General features: G+C 54.3%; 1 protein-coding gene across 3 annotated transcripts in view; it reads right to left on the minus strand.

Annotated features, from left to right (window-relative positions):
* Hip1 (huntingtin interacting protein 1) overlaps positions 1-21,710 on the minus strand; it is a 133,705-nt gene that overhangs the window by 61,106 nt on the left and 50,889 nt on the right. Inside the window, exon 1 of one of the 3 annotated variants that reach the window (XM_027948758.2) lies at positions 13,494-13,595. The exons of the other annotated variants lie outside the window; for them this stretch is intronic. Within the exon in view, the coding sequence (XP_027804559.2) occupies positions 13,494-13,511 (18 nt within the window). The 5' untranslated portion in view covers positions 13,512-13,595. Of the gene's footprint in view, positions 1-13,493; positions 13,596-21,710 lie in introns of those variants that run through there. 3 annotated transcript variants of the gene reach the window in all.

Raw genomic sequence — 21,710 nt, forward strand, 5'->3', positions numbered from 1 at the left:
CCCTGAGAACTTAATTCTGTGACCCCAGGCAGAAGGCACGACCCACTGAACAGATGCCCCAGAATGGACTCTCTGGTCTAGGCAAGGGCCGCTGCATGTCCTGCCCTGGATCCCGCCCGTACCTCGGGAGAGCACTCCACGTCCAAGTCTCAGGAAACAGCCCGGCTAATGGAGAGTCCGGAACAGGGGAAGTCGACAGCACAGAGACAGCGTGGTAGAGGCAGTGGGATCCCCAGCGCCGGGGAGAGTCCCACAGCTCAGACAGGCACAGGAGTCAAGTCAACGTGAAAGCTTTATGGAAAATGTGAATTGACGCCGGGGACAAATTAGGAGATGATTATTCATCTTACGAAAGAAAATGGCATCAGATTCCTTTAAATAGCAATCTCCGCTAGTACATTTAAAATAGGATTCAGTTTACAGAAGTGTGATTTATACAAAACCACATCTGTTACATAAAACTCAAAAAAAAAAAAAAATAGCTCTCCTCCCATGAAGCCTCTAACTATAGAGCTGGTCCAGTACAGTTGGTCACCCGCTCTCTGAGAGGCCCAGTCTTGCTCTGTCACCCAGTTCCACGCTTCACCCCAATCATGGTTAAGTTTCTTAGAGGTCATCCAAATCTCTAGTCTTCAAACTCAGAACAACTGCTGGGAATTCTTTTCCTTTTCCACACATATTTCTTTTTCTTTCTTTTTTGGCACTGGGGATTGAACCCAGGGGCACTTTTCCACTGAGCCACATCCATAGCCGTTTTTATTTTTTTTTATTTTGAGACAGGTCCTTGCTAAGTTGCGGAGGGTGGCCTCAAACTTGTGATCGCAGGCCTGCAGCCGTTCAACACGTGTTTCTTGAAGGCTTATCCTGTCCCGGCACTACCACCGCTATGCTGAGCAGGTTGTGGAATGAGGACTGCAAGAGGTCCAATATGACAGGAGCCACAAGGGCAGGGGTGGTAGGGAAATGGAGGTTTTGAGCACGGGGCTACCATGGCCTGACTCACTTTGCTAAAGGAGTCTTCTGGCTGAGACACACCTCAGTGCCAGGTGTGGACCCAGGGACCCCAGTTAGGATGCTGCTGTAGTGACGCAGGCCAGAGATGACGTGGCTCGGACCGTGACGCGTACGGTCGGATTTGGATCTTATTTTGAAGGTAGAGTCGATGAGGTCTGCTGACGCAGAATGCGATGGCGGGAGGCTATGGACATGGGCTGGGAGGAAGGAAGGAGGCACAGCGGACACACCAACTCTTGGCCAGAGCAACAGGAAGGATGGACTGCCACTGAGGGGCCAGAGAGGCCATTGTGGGGCGGGCTTGGGTGGGGAGTCGGGGCTCATTCCTGGCGGGGTACATGGAGACTCCAGGCGGAGCCACACAGGAGCAGCAGACTGGGCCAGGCCTGGGATTCAGGAGAGCTCTGGGTTAGGTTCATAAATTGGGTGATGCGCCCCTCCCAGAGCAGGGATGCTGTCTCACGGGGCAGAGGTGGAAGGGACAGACAGCTATGCAGCCTCTGTCCTGGGGCACTCGATGTAGGACTGGAAAGACCCCCCCCAGGAGTGAGTGCCGATGGGGAGTCTGGGACACCCCAGAGAGGAGGGACCCTGGGACGGAAATGCAGAACAGCCCAGGGGTAAGAGAAACCAGCACAGCGGGTGCCCTGGGGGCCACATGGAGAGCGACATTCAGGACAGTCAGGTGGCAGTGATCAGCGTGTAACTGCTGACTGATCGGGTGGGACGAGACCTGGCCGCTGGATTGGATGGTGCCGTGGCCTTTAGCAGGGCTGCTTGGGTCTGGTGGGAGACATGGAAGCCCCCTCCCTGATGGGGTCCAGGAAAAGAGAGGGAGCTGGAGGCAGCCAGCAGCTGCAGCACCTGCCATTTGGGGGAGCAAAGGGGCAGCACATCGAAGGAGGGGACCAGGGCTTTCCCTGCCAATGGGAGAAATGGTGGCATTTCTGTGTATACGAGGGGAAGTGTCTGCGACAGGGACCTGGTCAGGCGCACTTTCCTGCTACACAGCCAGGGCTCAGCCACAGGCGGCCACGGGTGAGCTAACCAAGATTTCCAGGGACTGAGCCTCTCCAGAGCAAAAGAGGAAGCAAGGTCACGGGCAAAGCCACGGCAGGCACATGGCGGGCAGGTGCACGCGGAGGAAGAAGCTGGCCGCTGTCCCCACCATGCAGCCAGCCCCAGTCCTGCCCCCAGTGCTGGTCACCAGCCCTGGAGCCCGCTGTGCCTCCTGGTGCCTGTCCAGCTTGGAGAGTGGCTGGACCCCGGGGGGATCAGACATATGTGGTCACTCTGGTGTCCTTCTTGTTCTTCAAGGAGAACTTTCAGGAAGAGAGGGGGAACCCATGGGCTGACTGGGAGGAAGATGCAGGGCCTGGGCAACAGGAGGGGGGAACATAAGGACAAAGGCTCAGAGTCTCTGGTTTGTCTTTCACTTCCTCCCTCCCCACCATGGGTCTCGATTTCCCTCCTAAAAACAGGTGGAGAAGCCTTCCCTCCACTGGGCAGAAGCCCAGTCGGTCACTCTCACCTGGCCCATAACAGATCCGAGATCCATTCCCATCATTCACTGAGCCCTTATCACAACACTGGGACGAACTCTGCTGACCACATGGGGAAACTGAGGCATAGGATAGCTCAGGGAACTGCCCAGCTAGTCACGATGCCTGGCTAACTGGGCGACACAGCTGGTGAGGAGCAGAGCCAGAATCTGAACCCAGATCTCACTGCAGGTTCAAGTGCATGCATCCCAGACACCTCTTTCCCGGCCTGAGGAGGACGATCAGACTCGTTTCCACCAAAAAAAACCCACAGAGGCCGAAGCCAAGTCCTCGGTTTCAGGAACGGAGAAAGAACACGGGTCAGAACCAAATAAATTCGCCAGCAAGTGAGCAATGCAGGGCCTGGTCACCCGCAGGAGGCCACAGGATGTCCATCAGGCAGGGGCCCTCCATCCTCCCTGCCCTGACCCCGGAGCACAGGCAGGAGAGGACCTGCTAGAGCCTTCTCAGGCCAGGGAGGCTGCTGACCCTGGAGGTGGGCTGCATCTCCGCGGTGGCTGCAAAATGACCTCCCCAGAAAGCCAGGCTACTGGGAACCACACTCTGTCTCTCGAGGGCAAAGAAGAACCATCCTCAGGGGAGTGAGCGGAGGGGTCACAGAGGGTGAGAGGTGGCCGCCATCAAGCCTCCAGGCCTGACAGCCTGCGGGTCCCCGGCTCCTGGTGGTCACAACGCTGCCAGACCACCTTCCACAGAACATGGCTCCAACCACCCACATGGTACAGTTTGATCTGTCCCCAGAGGGCCATGCACTGAAGACCTGGTCCCAGCTCACGGCTCCACTGAGAGGTGGCACAGCTTTTAAAAGTGGTCCTGGTGGGAAGTTGTTGGGTCACTGGACACGTTTTAGAAGGAGATATCAGGATTCAGGCCTCCCCGGGTCTCTCTCTACCCAGAGGCCAAGAGGCAAGCAGCTTCCTGTACCGTGTGCTCCTACCACGAGGCCCTGCCTTCCCACAGGCACAAGAGGCACGAGACAACCGATCGATCATGGGCTGGAACTTCCAAAATGGTGAGCAAAATAAATCTTTCCTCTTTTTAGGCTGATCAACTCTGGTGCTTGTTACAGCAACAGAAAGGTGGCTGATACCCAGGCTCACAGCCACATACAGGGAAACTGCTCTACTTCCTGTCCTGGCAACCAAAGCTTGGGGACTGGCTTCTGCTGGCCTTTTCAATCCTACTGGTCATTCCTGTCCCTCAGGGATGTTTTCCAGACATGTCCTGCATCATCTGACCCTTCTATCGAGGCTAGCCTAGACTCACCCCCTTCCAACCACCTCCGCTGATTTGAGTTCCAGCAGTCGGTCACTCGCTCCTGGTTTCCTTCACTCATTAGATCCCACCACCCGACACACACAGGGTAGCTACGTGTCAAGTGCTGGATCTGGTCAGCTCGCAGGTAGGGAAGACAGTGCTGGCTTCGAAGACCAGGTCTAGCTGGACAGGCGTCAGCAGGGTGTCCACAGCATGTTTAGAGGAGCAACACCCATGAGCAGCATACAGGGCAACAGGCTGGGCATGTGGCCAGCGCTGAAGGATGGGAATGACACCTGGAGGAGGAGCTGTCTCACCAGAGGAGCTGGCCTGGAAAAGAGCCACAAGGGACATCAGCCAGCAGGACAGCAGGGCCGAGGCTCGGAAGTGAACAATGCCCCAAGTGAGGGACTACCAAGCTGCCAGTGTCACTGTGGGGGTGGAAAAGCAAAGGGGGTGCCATGGATTGAAGTCTGTGTTCCTTAAGGCAGAATCCAAGTTAAAGCGTCATTCCTGCAGCGGGGTCCTCTGAGGAGGGGCTAAGTGCTCCCCGAGGCTCTGCCCTATGGGCAGGATGAGCCTTCCAAGACAGAGGCCACAGACAGCAGCCTGTGCCTTCCATCTCTTCCGTGCTGACAGAACATACCCCATATGGAAGAGGTCCTCACCAGACACCAAACCTGTCAGCCCCACAATCAGAGGCTCCTCGGCCTCCAGAATGGTGAGAAGTAAATTTCTTCTGTTAATGAATCACGCAGTCAAAACTGTTTTGTTATAGCAGCAGGAACAGGCTGAGACTAACTGGTGAGTTAGTTTACAGGCCAACAGCCCAGAGAACCTTCCCCTATACTCACTCCCCAGCTCAAAACTCATCAGAAAAAGAATTCTTAAAAGCTAACACTTCAACGCCTACATCCTTAAGGCAGAAAGTGATGATAGTCTTAGACATTTATACAAGGATCTCACCTCAGGAGTGGGAAAGGTATTAATAGAGGGCTGATCGTGATGAGGTGACGTGTCACCTGAACTCATTGGAAAGACAGTGATACTCACTAAATTTACCCAGTGCTTGCACTAACCTAAGCACTTCACAAACATGTGACTGCAACAGCCCCCAAAGCCCTGCATAGAAGGTTCCATGACTATCTCACAACACAAAAGGCAAAACCTTGGCCCAGGGATTCTGGGTAACTTGCTAGGTGAGTAAACAGTGGAGACAGACTTTAAACCCCAGGACCCATGGCCTTGACCACCATGGTATACTGTTTCTCAGTCTACAGCCCAGTGAAAGCTAAAATACAAGCATATAGCACCAAGCGTAGTGGCGCATGCCTGTAATCCTAGGGACTTGGGAGTCTGAGGCAGGAGGATCGCAAGTTCAAGGCCAGCCTCAGCAATTTAATGAGGCCCTCAACAACTTAGTGAGATCTTACCTCAAAATAAAAAATAAAAAAAGGGCTGGGGATGTGGCTCAGTGGTAGAGTGTCCCTGGGTTCAATCCCAGTACCTGCCCCTACCCTCACCCCAAATATACGAAGCTCTGTTAACAGTATGACTGCATTTGTTTGTGTGTCCAGCTTGGTTGAATCAAATGAAAATTTGGCTGTTTTTGACCACTAAAAGTAGCACTTTCATAGGGTTCATTATGGTATATTCACATGTGCGTGCACACACAGGAATGCACTGAGTCTGTATGGACCAGCAGCCACGTCAGATGGTGGGAGACTGCCTGATCCTTAGCTTCGTGACACCTTTCCATAGTTCCTAAAAACAGCCAAAGTTCAATGTCTCCTGCAGACACCAGTTTCCTCCCCATTCCCACCAACGACCACAGGTCAGTGCAGCCCCCCACCATACAGCATCGGCAGATAGTGCACTTGGGGCATCTCTCCCCAGGAGCTGGGGAAGCAGTGAAGGAAGAAGGCTGCGCAGACAGAGCCCAGAACTCAGGAAGAGAAATCCCGGAAGATTTGCATTTCCGGAGCCTCAGTGTCTCCAACTTGAACAAGAGAGTAGGATGGCAGGAGACAGGGATCAAAGTGTTGTCGCCCTAGCCTGGGATGGGCTGAGGTTACTGGGCCCAGTTGAGAGGTCTCCCGACCTGCTGATGGTCCTCAACCCATACCAGAGCCACGGCACAGAACTGCCCACGTGACACTCGACTCCCTGACTCCAGAAGGCACACGGCGCCTCCCCAGCTGCTATGAAAGCTGGCCCCATGGACAAGCTCTTGGTCTCTCTGAACCGCCCTGTGTGATCCCCACCGAACAGACCCCAGGAGGAGGGAGAGAGCACAGAGAGGTGGCGAGGTCCAGACTTGGCAGCCCAGCAATGAGCCAGGGGCCAAGGCTGAGGCCACGATCTCTGCCAGACTGAGGGCCAGGTGGAGACGAGGTGGGAGCCAGGCTCCTGGGTACGCGGGCAGCCAGGGAAGGCCTCCGCCCTCCTTCACCCAAGCACCCCCAGGGCAACGCAGCCATTCTGCACCAGCCCTTCCCAGGAAATCCGACCCCTTCCTCAGTCTACACATCACGCTCACTTGCACTTATTGCCATTGGCCTCCCCTCCCACCGACACGCACACAGAGCTCGGCTCCAGGACACAGGGGCCTCTGGTTCTGCGAAGCACCCCAAGGACCTGGAACAGCAGGCGGCATGTGGAGGGCACCCTGTAAATCTTTTCAGAATAAATGAAAGAAAGGTCTCCTTCCTCGAGCCATTGTACCACAGCGGGGTCAACTATTTCCACCTCTGAGCTGCTGTGGGACTTTCCTTAAATCTCTGCCATTGCACTAATCACACTGGATCACAATGACCGGTCTTCTCCACCTCCGAAGGTGACAGCACCCACACAGCACCTTCTTGCACAGTCTCGGCTAGCACAGGGCCAGGGCGGGTCTTCAGTATCTGCAGCTCAGGGGTCAATTTCTGCACATCTAAAGAGCCAAAAGGTACTGGCCAGGACTCCAGCTGCCACCACAGGAGCCTCTGTGCCAAGGGCCAGGGCTGGCGATGCCATCTGTAGCTGGCAGGAGTGGAGGTTGTGATCTTACTAGACGTCTGTTCAGTCCAGGAGGAACCCAGCAAAGAAAGCTATTTTAGGTCCCAGAAAATGAGATGAACTGAGGGCTCCAAAGAGAAATGATGACAGAAACCAACAGAAGCGTTCAGTTTAAAAAAAAAAAACAAAACTTTTGCTTCAGCCCCCAGTTGGCCATTCCCACGCTGATCTGGGTACCAGCGAGGGCCACCATCTCCAGGCACTGGCACCAGAAGGCGGGGGAGACCTGTCGGCCAGAATAGCACAACCCAGCCGCTTACTGGTTCTCCCAGAGGCGAGCCGGTTATTTTTAACCTGGGCGGTCACACCTGTGCCCACTCCTCCTAGCCCACTCCTCCAGCCCCCGCTCCTGGCAAACCCACTCCACGTCCACCCCCAGGGAGGGCCGCTCTGACTTCAACAGGAAGGTCTTCTCCTTTCGTCATGTAGTTGCTCACTCATTAGGCACCTACTGTGTGCCATTCCCCAACCCTCAATTCGGCACCACTGAGTCTTGAACCCACAGCTTAACGCAGGCTAGGCAAGCACTCTACCTCCGAGCCACATCCCAGCCCTTTTTTAACATATTGTTTAGAGACAGAGTCTCACTGAGTTGCTGAAGGCCTCACTGAGCTGCTGAGACTGGTTTTGAATTCATAATCCTCCTGCCTCAGCCTCCGGAGCGGCTGCGATTACAGGTGTGTGGCGCTGTGCCCAGCCCAAAGGCGTCTCTTAACACTATGGTCACACTGAGTTTCTATCCTCCTAATGTCTCATGATGGGAATTAAACTTCAACACATGAACCCTGGGGAGACACTTGGACTACATCCAAATGACAGCAGGGATCATTCTGAAAGAAGCCGTGCTCCACCCTTTACCTTTAGTGTAACAATTTCATTTGTTGCCTGAATTAATGAGCAAAAACATTACTAACCACAGACATGGCTTACTAAGCCCCCCACGGGCAGTACAGCCTGCCACCCCTGCGAGGCTGCAGCCACCAACTTGGCCGAGGGCTGAGGAGACCAGGCACAGCGAGGTCACCTGACTAATGCGCTGCCATAAATCCTCAAGGTGGTGGCCACAGGATTCAGCCTCTGGCCCTGTGACTCTGAGGCCCAAGCTTGGCATCTAGAATATTCTCAGGACACAGAAAAGGCTTCCTAATCCTTCATGCTCAGGGCATGTCCAGCTGGGCTCCCACCCCCAAGTGCTCTGGTCCACTTAATCGCCTCCGTGAAGGATGCAGTAGGGCTCCAGGAAATCTGAAGGAGATGCGCTGGGATTTCCCCCCCTTCCTTCCTTAATTTAGACCTAGGGCTTAATTTCTTTGTGGCTCCAGGGCAACGTGAATTTTGTCAGGCTGCTGGAATCCGCTGGCTCAGGGCCAGTTGCCAGACCACGTGCCTGTCTGGCTATGACTGGACTGGGACTTCTCTGGGCCAGAAAGGAGACAAAGGTGAACAGGAAACAACCCCTAGATGTGTGCATCAAGAAAATGATCCTGGTGGCCGTGGTGGTGCCTGTAATCCCAGCAGCTCAGGAGGCTGAGGCAAGAGGATCCCAGGTTCGAAGCCAGCCTCAGCAACTTATCGAGGACATAAGCAACCTAGCAAGACCCTGCCTCAAAAAATATAAAAAATAAAAAGGGCTGGGGATGGGCTCAGTGGTAAAGCACCCCTGGGTTCAATTCCAGTACTGCCAAAATAAAATAATAGGTGTCATATGGTTAATAAAAGTATTTTTCCTAAGCATCCTTAAAGGAGATAAATAATGAATCTCCTTCCTTCTCCTCTGGCACCTGGTTGAGACCAATGTTATCTACAACTCTGGACAAGCCCCTAGTCGTGATGCCAGCTGTGTTCCGAAAACATGATAACAGCCAGGACACTGGGACTCGCTTCTCTGGAACTGCTGCCTTTGCACATGAGGCCAAATTCTCCTTTACCAGCCACACTAGACCTCAGCCATGGAACCCACAGGTCTCTAGAAACTGCTCCCAAGCCCGTGTGCTGAGCCAAAGTCTCCAGGTGCAAGGAAGTGGAGGCTGGGATTGCCGTCCTCCTCCAGGGTCCCCAAGCAGCTCAAGCTGGCCGGAGAGGATCTCTCCTTGGTCAGGGAGTTCATTCTACCAGAGGACTGTAGAAATCCCCACTGCCCCCCCAACAAATCCCACCTTGTGGGGCCACCTGGAGCTCCCACAACCTCTTCCTCCCAACAGTCCTCAGCAAGTCAGAGACAAGGACGAGAAAAGACAGCAGTAGCTGGGTGTGGTGGCAGTATGGCCTTCTCTTCCTCATGCTTAAGCACTATATGTTTCGAGGGTGACACTGTCCTCACCCTCCTCTGGACACTGTCCTCACCCTCCTCTGGACATTCTCTAGGTGAAAGGCTACAAATTTTCTTTGGACTCCAACTGCTATGATTTAAGTGTTTTCATCTCCTCAACATTTACATTCAACATTAAACTCAGTCCCCAATACAACAGGATTAAGTCCTAGGGCTCTGCCCTCATAAACAAAATCAGCACTGTTTAAAAAGGGCTACAGGTGGGGCTGGGGTTGTGGCGCAGCAGCAGAGTACCCGCCTAGCACGTGCAAGGCCCTGGGTTTGATCCTCAGCACTACATAAAAATAAATAAATAAAATAAAGGTATTGGGTCCATATACAACTAAAAAAATAAATATTAAAAAAATAAAAAGGGCTACAGGTGGAAGGGGGCACCCTCTTGCCTTTCCGCCCCTCTGCCATTCCTCCCCTCCAGAGCACACAGCAGGAAGGTGCCATCTTGGAAGCAGAGAGCAGCCCTCACCAGACACTGAACCTGCCGGCACCCTGATCTTGGACTTCACCAGTCTCCAGAACTGCAAAAAATCAATTCCAGTTCTTTATAAATTACCTAGTCTTGGTTATTTTGTTGCAGCAGCATGAAAAAATTACAAAAATGACCTCAGGAAAAAAGCATGTTTGCAAGGCCTCCTGGGGCTTTCTGGGTACACCTGGATATACAACCCAATCCAGTCTGAGGGACTATGCTTACCTTCTTATGAAGGCATACATCTGAGTTTGTACTGCTTCAACTAATCACTCAGCTCACACCCTGGAAGGGAAGGCAGCCTCCTCTCCATGCAGCTCGTGGCCAGTGTGGGCTGCCCCAGAGTCCCTGGCATTGTCCTGCACTGGGACCTCTCCAGCTGGCCATTCAGCTTCTCACATCCCTCCTCCAACCCAGCAAATACACATGCACAAGCAGGGACAGTGGGTGGACCAGAAGTCCTTCATGCCCACCACTATCATCATCCTTTACTCAGAATATCTGAATCACCTTTTCTGTGTCCCTCCAGTCTCCCGCTGGGTGAGTCAGGAGTCTCACATCTGAGGATTCATAAAGAAACGAGATTCATAAAGAAACCCAAAGTTTTAAAAATAGCTATAGATGATTTGAGGTGCATAGACCACATACAGACAGATACTCACCCCACCCTCTGGGTCCCTAGAGGACCCAGAGGCCAAAGGCCACCATCCCCAGCTCATCTTCTGAGATTAGAAAGGTCCCACTTTTGTCTTTTCTTCCTTTACCTTCTATTTATTTCTTCACCTGGTGTATGTTTGGTTATCAGGAGAAATGGGTACAAGGCTCTGCCCTTGGCACACAGGACCCGGGGCTAAACTTTTCTGAGCTCGGATCTTTTCTGAGCTGTGGTGAGGACAGGTGTGGTGCCCTGTAAAGTTCTATCGATGCAAATATGAAGTGTTCTGTAAACTATACATTCTTTTGTAAAGGTTGATGGCATTGACGCCATTCCCCAATTGTGGTCCTGTGCCTTCTCTGAGTACAGGGAAGGCAGGCTCCATCATCAGTCCCAAGGGGGCAGCTACTCTGTGTTCCTGAGGGTGGGGTTAATGGGCTCTTCGGAGGGCAAGTATCTGATGGCATCAAACATTGATCAGCTGTAGCAGTTAGCGAATCCGCTGTCTCCAGTCATCTGTACCCACGTTTAGAAAGATCACTAGACCTGGGAGACTCGGCCCTGTGCAGTCAGGAGAAGTGCAACCTAGGCTGAGCTCTTCAGGCCAATCAGCAAATTAGAGGCTGTGGGAGAATCAGTCACCTCAGGGCCAGGTGGGACTTCGGAAGCCATCACTGTCAGAATAACTACTCTGAACAGAGGAGTCCCTGCTCCAGGTCCCCTGCCTCACAAGAATCATCTGCAGGCTTCGCTGGGACACTACAGTATGAAGAGGCTAAGAGGCTAGGTAAGACACTGGCTGCAGGTCACACAGGGAGTCGGATGAACTGTAATCTGCCTTTTCTCCTTCAGTGACAAACAGGACAAACCCTCAGGCTGATGTGGGCTATCAAGGATGTGACTGCAATGCTGGGTTTGGGGTCAACCCTGGAGCCAAAGGACCCCTAAGCAAGGCCTTCAAATCAGAGATGGGGACCCAATGATCAGAACGGACAGTCCCACGGGCCTTCTTCAGGACAGGAAGCAGGTGCCGATGCCCCAGGTGGGGAAGGTTCTCTTGCTACATACCCCAGGGTCTGTGCTCTTCACAAAGAGCTGAGGACAATGGTTTCGGGGCTGGGCACCTAGCTGTTCAATGATTAATGAGAATCTAATATCACTTTTGTTTGGACTCTAAGCTGAAAAGGGAAAGAAACAATAAATGCACCTTTCCTGGATCAGAATTCCCTGGAGGTTACCCAGTGCCTACAGGCCAGGGTCCAAGCATTCTGGGCCAGCACTGGAGGCTTCCTGGCCTAACCCCAACCAACCATTTAGATATTTCTTGATCTCAAAGTTATCTTTGCCAGGTGGGTATGGTCTCACTCAGTGGCTCTGTCCACTCCTCTTCCAGCAACTGTCCCCCAGGCCACGCCCGTCACTACTCCCCCAGAGCCAATTCCACTCGGCTTTCCAGAGCTGGCCTGATCCTGTTCTCCATCCAACCTCCACAGTCCAGTCTCAGCCCCCCATGGCCCTCGGAGTTGTGGCCTTCTGATTGGGGTCTGTCCTCCACCTAGCACTTGATATAGAAATAGTAGGAATCAAATACAGACTGTGGATTAACGAGGGACACAGAGACAGGAGGGGGAGCCGGTCCTGGCAGGCCGGACTTTGAGGGATCCTGAGTACTAAGCCAAAAGGAAGCTCTGGGGCCATCTGGTACAGCAGCCACTGGGTCCCCAACCAAGCCCAGACAGGTGACTCTGGTATTTGCTCAGACACCTGTAGGAAAGGGCCAGGAAGCGCTTGGTTTTCCACATCGCCACCCATTCACCTGGAGGAAAGATTATTTTGAGAGGGAGCTGCCGATGGACAGGTGTCTCCTCATACAAAGACAGAGAGAAGCCCAGGAGGACATTCACCCGGCCCTCACCCCGGAGCACTGCCCCATCAGTTTGAGACTGATCTGCCAGAAGAAGAGATCACTCTTATCTGTCACCTGCCCATCCCACTGTCCCCTATCCAAGATAAGACTGCCAAGAACTAGGCAGGACCAAGAATGCCCCTGCTTTCCCTAAGAGGACGGTTGTCCCCAAAGGGCATCTGCTGGGGTCAACTAGCCCCAAATTTCATTTCCTTCTCACTCCTAAGCTACAGGCAGACCCAGGCCCCTCCCCAGCATCCCCTCACAGGCTCATGGCAAGCTGGTTCCTCCTGATGCCCCACAGCCCTCCTGGGAGCATGGTCCACCATGGGGTGCTCCTCCAGCCTGACACACAGGCGCTTAAGGTTGCATGGCTTGGACGTGGGTACTCTGATCTAAAGCCATCCAGGGTAGCAGTGACCTCACAGGCACCCTCTAGTCTCCATTCAGAGTGGCGAGAATGGAGATCCTTGGGAAATCTGCAGTGTCCAGGCTTTTGGGTGCTTCAGGAGACCCTGCTCCTTCAGATCCCCCAAATCACACCCAGCTCCTCCTGAGGGATGTATCTCTGTCTCAATCAATGAAAAGCCCCCTTCAGCTCCCAGTGTTTGAGATGGAAGAGGGAGGGTGCTCCAGGGCAGGACACAGACCCCCTCCCCAAGCCCACCTCTAAAGGAACTGGGAGGTAGATGATGATCAGGCAGAGGGGCTGCTGCTCCCCAGGCCACTGAAGCTGGGGCTCTCAAGTGGCCCATCGAGCACCTCCACCTTCTATGCCAGGATTCCATTCCTGTCCCTTCACTTTGGCCAAAGCCTCACTTCCCCTCAGTCCTCCCAGGGCCACCTGTGCCTCCCTGGCCACTGGCTCAGCCCCAAAAACCTTCCTGCAGATCTCAAGAGGGCCAGCGGGCAGGAGATCTGGAGGGGAATGGAGGAGTCCCCAGTCATGCCCTCTCCACCCCTCAGGCTTCCTAATCTGGAAGGCGAACCCCCGCCCGCCCTCTCTGGGGAGTCTGCTCTCCCGGGCAGCCCTGGCAGCAGCGCGGCGGGAAACCGGGAGCCATCCCGGCGGGCCAGCCGCCTCAGCGTCCTGGCCAGGCTCCCTCTCCGGCACGCCCGGAGTCGGGGCCAGCAGGCAGGATCAACAATCCAGAAACTTTCAATGGATCTCGCCGACGGGGAGGGGCAGAGGGGCACGAGCCGGTGGGGGCGGGGAGGCCGGGACGAGCCCCGCTCTCACTTACCATCTTGCTCACATCCATTATCGAGGCTGCAGGGTGCCCCCCGCCCCTGGAGCGCCTGCGTCCCCCAAACGCCGCTCCCGGCTACTGCGACCCCGGAGGTGCCATGCTGCGGACAGGGCGGCCGGCAGGGCCCCCGCGGCGCGCGGCGGCGACACCGCGGCAGGACCCGATGACGGCGGGGCGGGGCGGGGCGGGCGGGGAGGCGGGGAGGGGGCCGAGCGGGAGTCGCCGCGCGCGCCGGGCGGGGGAGGCGCGGCCCCGCGGCCGAGCCCCGGGATGCGCGGCCAGGCGCGCGGGGGCTCCCCAGCCCGATTCCGGGCGCTCGGCGAGGGTGTGATTTGAATGACAAAAGGTCGCTTCCACCCGAGCCCGGGCGCTGGGACCGGCGAGCCAGGGAGGGAGGCCGCCTGCCCGCCGGGAAGAGCGAGTGTTGTGTGAGTGCGCGTGTGTGCGCGCGCGCGTGCGGTGGTGGGGGGATCAGTGGGAGTCAGGAAGTGCGCGGGGGAGGCGACGGGGGAGCGGTGGGGGCGCCGGATCAGACATTCCAGCGGGGGCAGGGGGTCCCCTCCGCCCCTCCCCACTTGGCTTCCTCGGACAAAGAGGGAATTCAGAGCCAGTTGTTTGCCTCCTGCGGCTAATCTCCAGGGGCCTCCCAAATGAGTCTGGGGTCTCCAAACAGATGGTCAAAGAGAAGGAAGTGGCACAGGTATCCCCGGGAGGGCTCTAATGGCCCTCCTTCCCACCAAGGGAGCTGCAGCCTGCCCTGCCTGGAGTGGGGAAAATTGGCTCCCTGGTTTTTGAATGATGTCTGCTCTGAGCTCAGAGCTCCTTCCTCCCCAGCCGGAATTCCGCTCCTTAGAGAAACGTGAGACCTGCCCTCCGGTCTGCAGGAGACTGCAGCTGATGGCCAGAAAAGGGCTCCCGGCAAATGCTCATTTGGAGAAAGGTCCCCAGAAGTAGCTTCACCATCCAAACCTGTAATTTCAATAAGGCTCCCATCCAAAAGTCAGATGTAGGAGAGACACAGGATCCTCGGAGTCCACTGAGATCGACTGCTTTACACAGGGAAGAAACTGAGGCCCAGGGAAGGAGTGACCTGCCGCAGCTCACACACCTGGCAGGAGCAGCTCTGCAGTTGGAGCCTCCAGCTTTCAAGATTCTTTCAAATGAACAGGTGACCACCCCCATCCCCCATCCAGGGGGCCTGCTGGGCTGATAGTAGCCCCCTCCCCTTCTGATCTGAGTCCTAATCTATGAAATTGAGATGGTTCTCCTGCCTCCTGGGGCATGTGAGGCCACCATGATGCTATCTGAGTGCAGAAGTGGGGACAGGAATGTCAGGGGCTTTTGTGGTGATGGCAAGTTTCATTTTATGGCTCTGTCTGGAGGCTAGACAAGGGTTCCTTGGCTTCAGGCAGGGGATCTCTGGGCCCAGGTCTCTATCTAATCCCAAATTTGGGCTGCAGCCTGATTCGCTGTTTCTGCCCCCACCCTAGAGCTGCCGCTGGCCAGCCTGGCCCTACATGTGCTGTGCCCCAGCCAGCCAAGTCGGGTGGGCTGTTCTGGTCTCTTCTGGTGAGACACATGCCCCGCCCCCACAGAGCCAAGTGATCAGGCCCTAAGTGGGGAGGGACCCAGATGCAGTGGGGGCCAAGAGAAGACAATGCACTGCTTCCTCACCTTCCAGGGCCACCGCCATGGGACACCCTGGCTCTGTGAACCCACCGCTGTCAGCCCACGTGCAAATGAGTGTGGGATTATCTGCTGCTGTGTTACATGGGTTTGCCATATGATATGTGGATATGCGTGGCTATGTTTTATCTTTATAAAAAATGCTTAGGCCTGGGGTTGAGCAAGAGATCAAGATTCCCATGTCATCTTGGCACCTTGCCTGGCCAAAAAAAACCCAAAACATTTCTCATGCCTAAAATGGTGGTAGTGGCACCCACCACCCAGGTGGGCAGTGACATTCAAGTGAAAATGTTGGGTCAGTGGCGCCCTTTCTGCTTTACAGAAAGTACCCTCCCAAGCCCTACCTGTAGGAGGTTGAATAATGGCCCCCAAAGATAAGAGGACCCGATCGCAGGCACCTGTACATGCTGCTTTATATGTTAGACTGCAAATATGTTAAGAATCCCAAGATTATCTGTGTAGTCCTAAATACAGAGACAGAGTGATGTGGCCGTAAGCCACAGAGTGCCTGCAGCCACCTGAATTCAGAGGAGATAAGGCGTCCCACCTGGGGCCTCTGGAGAGAATGTGGCATCTGCTGCATTGAATGCAGCCCAGTGACACTGGTTTGGGGCTTCTGGCCTCCAGAACTGACAGAAAATAATTCTCGTCTTAGCAGCTGGGTTTGCAGGCAAGTTTGTTTTAGCAGCCTCAGGAGATGGATTCGCTGCTCAAAGGTCAATGAATGCTCCAGACAGATGCCCACCTGGGGGATGTCCTCTAAGCTGCCCATGTGACACAGAAGGGCAGGCCAGCATGCTCCCTTGCTCCATGCAGAGGGAGTCCTGCCAGCAGCCCCTGGTGAGTGAGCACAGAGCGCACGGGTGCTCCCGGGGAACACGCAAGATCACTGAGGCTTGAGCCGCCCTGCCCCAGGGCCTCTTTCGAATAAATTGAACAGGCAGAAAGAGGAGACAGCAGGTCCAGAACCCAGAGTCCTGCCAGCTGCTGCCATGCCACTGCAGGACATCTCCTGCGAGGTCCAGCCCCATAGGCCCACACAGACTCAAGTCCATGGATAAATTTCTCTTCCTCCTGTGTTTTCTGTGTCAACTAACATTTCTACCTTCACTTAGCTTCTCAAGCTAGAAACTTCTAAGTCAGCCCTAATTTCCCCACTGACATCCCCCTGCTAACTGGTTTACTTGCAAATAGCTTCCAAAGTATGTCTGCTCCCAGAGTGGACGCTCCTGCCCTGGCTAAGACTCAGTGACAGCCTCCGGGCCTCCCTGCCTCTAGTCTCTTCCTGTCTAATTCATTCTCCACATTTCAATGCAATTGCTCACTAGCCTAATCCCTTTTGTGGTTTATTTGGCCCTCAACACTATGGCCTCCTCTGCCTCCACTCCCCACTACCTTCTCCTGTCCTCTCACCCTTCCCACTCCATAAAACCTGTACAGGATGGTCCTGGAAGCCATTCTCAGGTCCTCATCTTGGTAGATTCTTTCTCATCCTTCAGGACCCATCTCAGATCCTGACACAGCCAAGTACCAGGGAGTCCCTTCCCACCAGGGACCACCCCTGGGCACAGCCTGCATCTCCCTGTGACGGGACGGTCTGAGGCCTGGGCTCCCTGCTCACCTCTGAGCAAACTCAGGCTTGGCCTTTGCATGCCGTGCACTCGGCCCAGCTCCAGGGCTCCCTCCAGCCATGTCCACGTCACCCATCCTCAGTTGACATCAGCTAGAAAGTACAGAAAAGACCCAAGAGGCTCCCAGTTCCTTGACATCCAGAAGATGAGTGGCCGTGCCCTGGTGGAGGCTGACACCTACTGGTGACCAGGATTCTGTTGCCTGGCCCTACAAATACCACACGATGACCCTGGATGACCACTTGAGCAGGGCCGTATTACAAAGTACTGTACTTCAAAGGAGTTAAGTTTCAGTAATTACCAGTAACAAGGTTTAAATGAGACAATACTCTCTACAAAAGGGCTGTAATTATGTAAGTTACTCTGCTGCTACTAAAAATAACCTGGTGCAGGACAGTCATGTTTACAAAGTGACTTTTTATTCATTATCTCATTAGACCCTTAAAAAAAAAAAAAAACAGGCCAGGCAGAAGCAGGGCTATTATTCCAAGGCACATAAGGACTGTAAAAATATTCAACAACAAATGTATACTAAAGCCTGGGCGTAGGGAAGGCGGCCGGAGGGTCTCTCACTTTGCCTACAATGTTTTAATTTTTATAAGGAACTATGATAAAATGTCACTTGCATAATAACAGTCGTTATTAAAAGAAAATAGGAGCCCGGAGTCAGATCTCAAGTTGAATTCTGGCTCCATTACTTTGTAGATATGATTAAGTTCCTCGACCTCTGAATTTCAGTTTTCTTGCCTGAAAAACAGGCTAATAAATGTTTCACCTCCCAGGTGGACGTGAGAATTCCCTGTGCATCAGGAAGCCCAGCTGCACATACAGGTCCCTTGATCTACTAAGTGCTAGTTATCAAAAAGTTCTAGGTAATGTTTTTAAAAATCTGAAATCATAAGAAAAAAAGGACAAAAAATGGAGGTAACTAGTCATTTTGATTTAAAGACAGTAAATGAGCAGGTTTTATCTGGGGGAAAGAGGACCCAGAGCCACTGACCATGCCGAGCAGAGCTGCAAAGGACACTGGCAGATGGTCACTTGGCTGGGTGGTTCCAAATCCTCTCCCTGTGGGGACTCCTACCAGCAGGGCCTTGGCAGGGTGAGGGAGGTCCCAACGTGGCCTGTGCATTGGCTCAGATACAGTTTGTCCCCTGAGGGTTGGTGTGCTGGGGCCTTAGTTGTTGATATGGTGGTGCTGACCTCATGAGAGGTCAAGAGGACACTGTCTTGGAAATTCTCCTGGGGCCCCCTGGTTAGCTTGCGGGAGAGGATTGTTATAAAAGCAGGGAGTCTGCCCCTTGTGCTGGCTCCCTGTCTTGTATCATTTCTCTCCTCTTCCGGCCATGCTGCCATCCGTCATTAACTCTGTACCAGAGGATGAACCACTGGGGCCACCCAGTCTGGACTTTCAGCCTCCAAAACTATGAGCTACTGTATGTATATATGTATATATGTGACTGCATGACCAATATGATTCTGCAACATGTACACTCAGAAAAATGAGAAATTATGTCCCATCTATCTATGATATATCAAAGTGCATACATGCATTCTACTGTCATGTGTAACTAATTAAAACAAATTAAAAAAAAAACTATAAGCTGGACAACCTTTTTACTTTACAAAGTTACTCAGCTTCAGGTAGTCTGTTACAGTAACAAAATCAGATGACTGAGTGGTGATCCTGGTGGAGCTATCCAGTGGAGTATCCTGGCCTTGCCTTGGGTGGCTTTTTCAATGTCAAAGGACCTTCCCTGTGACTCCTCTCTTTCTGGGAGCATAGTTACACTTTAAAGTTAAAAAAGGAAAAGAGAAAAAGAAACCCTTCAGGAAATGCAGGAGCTCCCAGTCTTAGGGGATACATCTGAACACTGGATGCAGTGCCCCCTAGCAAGGGGAAGGTGGATTCAGGGGAGAGGGCACTGGGTGACTGTGACTAGAATAGCAACTGATAACACTGACGGAGCTCGTACCAGCATATCAGGTGGCGAGCCCTATGACGAGCTCCACCAGAACTGTCTCAGTCCCCACAACACCCTATGGAGCAAGAGTTGCTATTGTCGCCTCTCCTTCACAGATTAGGAAACGGGGGCCCAGAGGGGTTCAGTGACTTGTGCAGGGGTCCCATAGCTAATAAGCAGTGAGCCAGGGTGAAATACAGGCAGCTTATTCCAGAGCCCAGCTCTGGCCCCACTCTGGGTTCACATGCCCTCCTGAGGGGCAGCGGGCATGAGACTGTGGCATTGTGTGGACTGTTATTTACGGGTTGACCTTCTTCACTCTAAACACTTGTGAGATCCCGTGAGCCCCTGCAGGTTGGCGCCTCCCCTCCTTTCCCTACCTGATTTGCATGAATTCCCTCAGCTGGGTACAGGGAACCCCTGATTCGAATGTAGGGCCAGCTAGCTGGCCTCTTGGCCCCCTTGGTGACCCCTTAGTGACCAGCAGGACCTCTCCTCCTGGCTGGGCCAGCCACATGGGTGCTCACACACACACTAAGACCAAAAGGAGCAGCACAGGATGAGACCCTGAGTTCTTGGACGCCAGGTCCCACAGCAAGGCGAACCAGCCCTGGGAGAAGGTAAACTGAGGCAGGTGGAAAGGCCAGGGAGGGGCACAGGCGAGGCCCATCCTGACCTTCTGCTCCTGGTACCACAGGCTCCACCTCATGGCCCGTGGTCGACTTCCCTTCAGTGGTTTGAACACAGATTTCATTAAATACCAGACACACCCACACTTGGCATTGCCACAGGTATCCCAAATCCCTACCCCTGGGAGCCCCAGGAGCCCCAGGAGCCAGCACAGTGGCCCACACCTGCAGCCGCAGCTACTCATGAAGCGGAGGCCGGAGGATGGCTTGAGCCCAGGAGTCTGAGACCATCCTGGGCAACACTGTGAGACTCCATCTGAAGGACAAATTGAAAAGACTAAAAACAGCCAGTCGCTGTGGCTGAGGCAGGAGGATCGCGAGTTCAAGGCCAGCCTCAGCAACAGTGAGGCCCTAAGCAACTCAGGGAGACCCCTGGCTCTAAATAAATACAAAATAGGGCTGGGGACGGGGCTCAGTGGTCAAGTGCCCCTGAGTTCAACCCATGGTACCCAAAACAACAGAAAAGACTAAAAACCAACTAGGTAGAAAGAAAATGGTGCAGCTTCAGCAGGAAGCAATGAGCGAGATGCTGGGGAGGACAGAGAAGACCCCACGACCAAAGGGGACCAGGGTGAAGCAAAGGCAGGGAGAGAAGGTGATGGGAGAACCCAGGGTTAAGAAAGTGCTAGAAGGAAGAGTGAACCGGAGTGGGTACCAAGCGCCCCCTCCCACAGTCCTGCTAGAGGTGAAGGAGCTCAGCAGAAGGCCTTCCCTTACTCCTGATTTACATGGAATCCTAGTAATTTTCTTTCCAGATGCAAAACTCCTTGTATAGGAAAACTGCTGACCCCGCAGGAAGGTGCTGGGCCTGCAGGAACCCTCAGGCCCCTGCTGACCAGACCAGCCTCCTCTCCTGGCTAAGCCAGTCCCACCTGTGTTGATGTGTACACAGGGGACCCAACAGGAACCTGGGTGGTCATCTGCATAACCCTCCGTGGACAGCACTGAGCACAGCACTTCCAAGTCCTGGCCAGGCGCCCAGTAAAGACCTAGTGTCAGCCAGGTGCAGCGGCGCACACCTGTAATCACAGCGCTGTGGGAGGCTGAGGCAGGAGGATCGCAGGTTTGAAGCCAGCCTCAGCAATTTAGCGAGACTGGAAGTAACCTAGTGACCCCGGCTCAAAAAAAAAAAAAAAAAGGAGGGGCCAGAGCTGGGGATGTGGCTTGGCGGTCAAGGGCCCAGGTTCAATTCCTGTGCAAAAGACGCAGTTGCAGGAGCACAGTGACTACCTTGAGCCTTCGTCACACCCAGTAAACACCTGTGCCCTGCTCTGCCCTGCACCATAGGCGGTGCCACCTGCCAGGGAGCAGTCTCTGCCTGTGCCGTCCTCAGTCTCCCAGCAACACTCGCGGCTGTGCACAAGGAGCCTGAGAAGGGAGGGCCTTGCCGCAACTCCCAGAGGCTCCCAGAGGCAGGGCTATTCCTGGGCACCTTCCTCGCCTCCACGTCCACCGCCGCCTTCCTCGTGCGGATTCAGCCCAGCAAGGGCTCTTTGCTCTGCCTTTCGCGAGCAAAGCCATCAGCTGGGACATGTCTGCCGGGGCACTTTCTGGGCACCAGCTGGGGACATCAGAGCTGTCCCTGGGGAACCCCAAGAGCTGCGGCATAAATGAGAAATGAGAAGGGGCCTGATGTGCTGTTTAGAGCCAGGAAAGATCAAGCGCTGTGTCACAGCGGGGACCCAGGGCACTCTGGGAGACCCACACGGCAGCCCGGGAGTCTACAGGAGGTGCCTCCAGGTAAATCCTCCTGGTTCTGGACAGGGTTGAGTCTCCCAGGAGGAAGAGCAGAGGCCCCAAGTGTCCCCATCACCTACAAAAGTGTGCACAAACCGGGGAACGTGGCCTTGGTTTTAGCATCTGCTAGCCTCTAAGTCCAGGAATCTGTCCCTAGTCCTGAGTCCCAGGGGCTGCCTTGGGACTGAAGCTATGGGAGCTGCTGGGCCATCATGAAACTGTGCTTTCCTTCAGAGGAGGGACACACTTTGGGCCAGCTGAGTGGGCAGATGGCAGTTTCAAGTCCAGAGAGTATCAGAAGTACTCCAGTTCTGGGGTGCACGGGTCCAGGGTGTGTGGGCTGCTCCAGGCCTGTGTGGTCTTAGCAGGCAGCTGGCCAGGCACCCATTCAGGGAGGCACCACGGGCACCACCTTAATCCCGCAGGGTCCCACGGGAAAGCAGGTGGATAGCACTATGAAGGGGAGGCCAGCGGCTAGGGACAGTCAGGGGAAGCGTGCCTGGG

The sequence above is a fragment of the Marmota flaviventris genome, chromosome 19 (assembly GCF_047511675.1).
Source record: "Marmota flaviventris isolate mMarFla1 chromosome 19, mMarFla1.hap1, whole genome shotgun sequence".
In the NCBI taxonomy this organism is placed as follows: domain Eukaryota; kingdom Metazoa; phylum Chordata; class Mammalia; order Rodentia; family Sciuridae; genus Marmota; species Marmota flaviventris.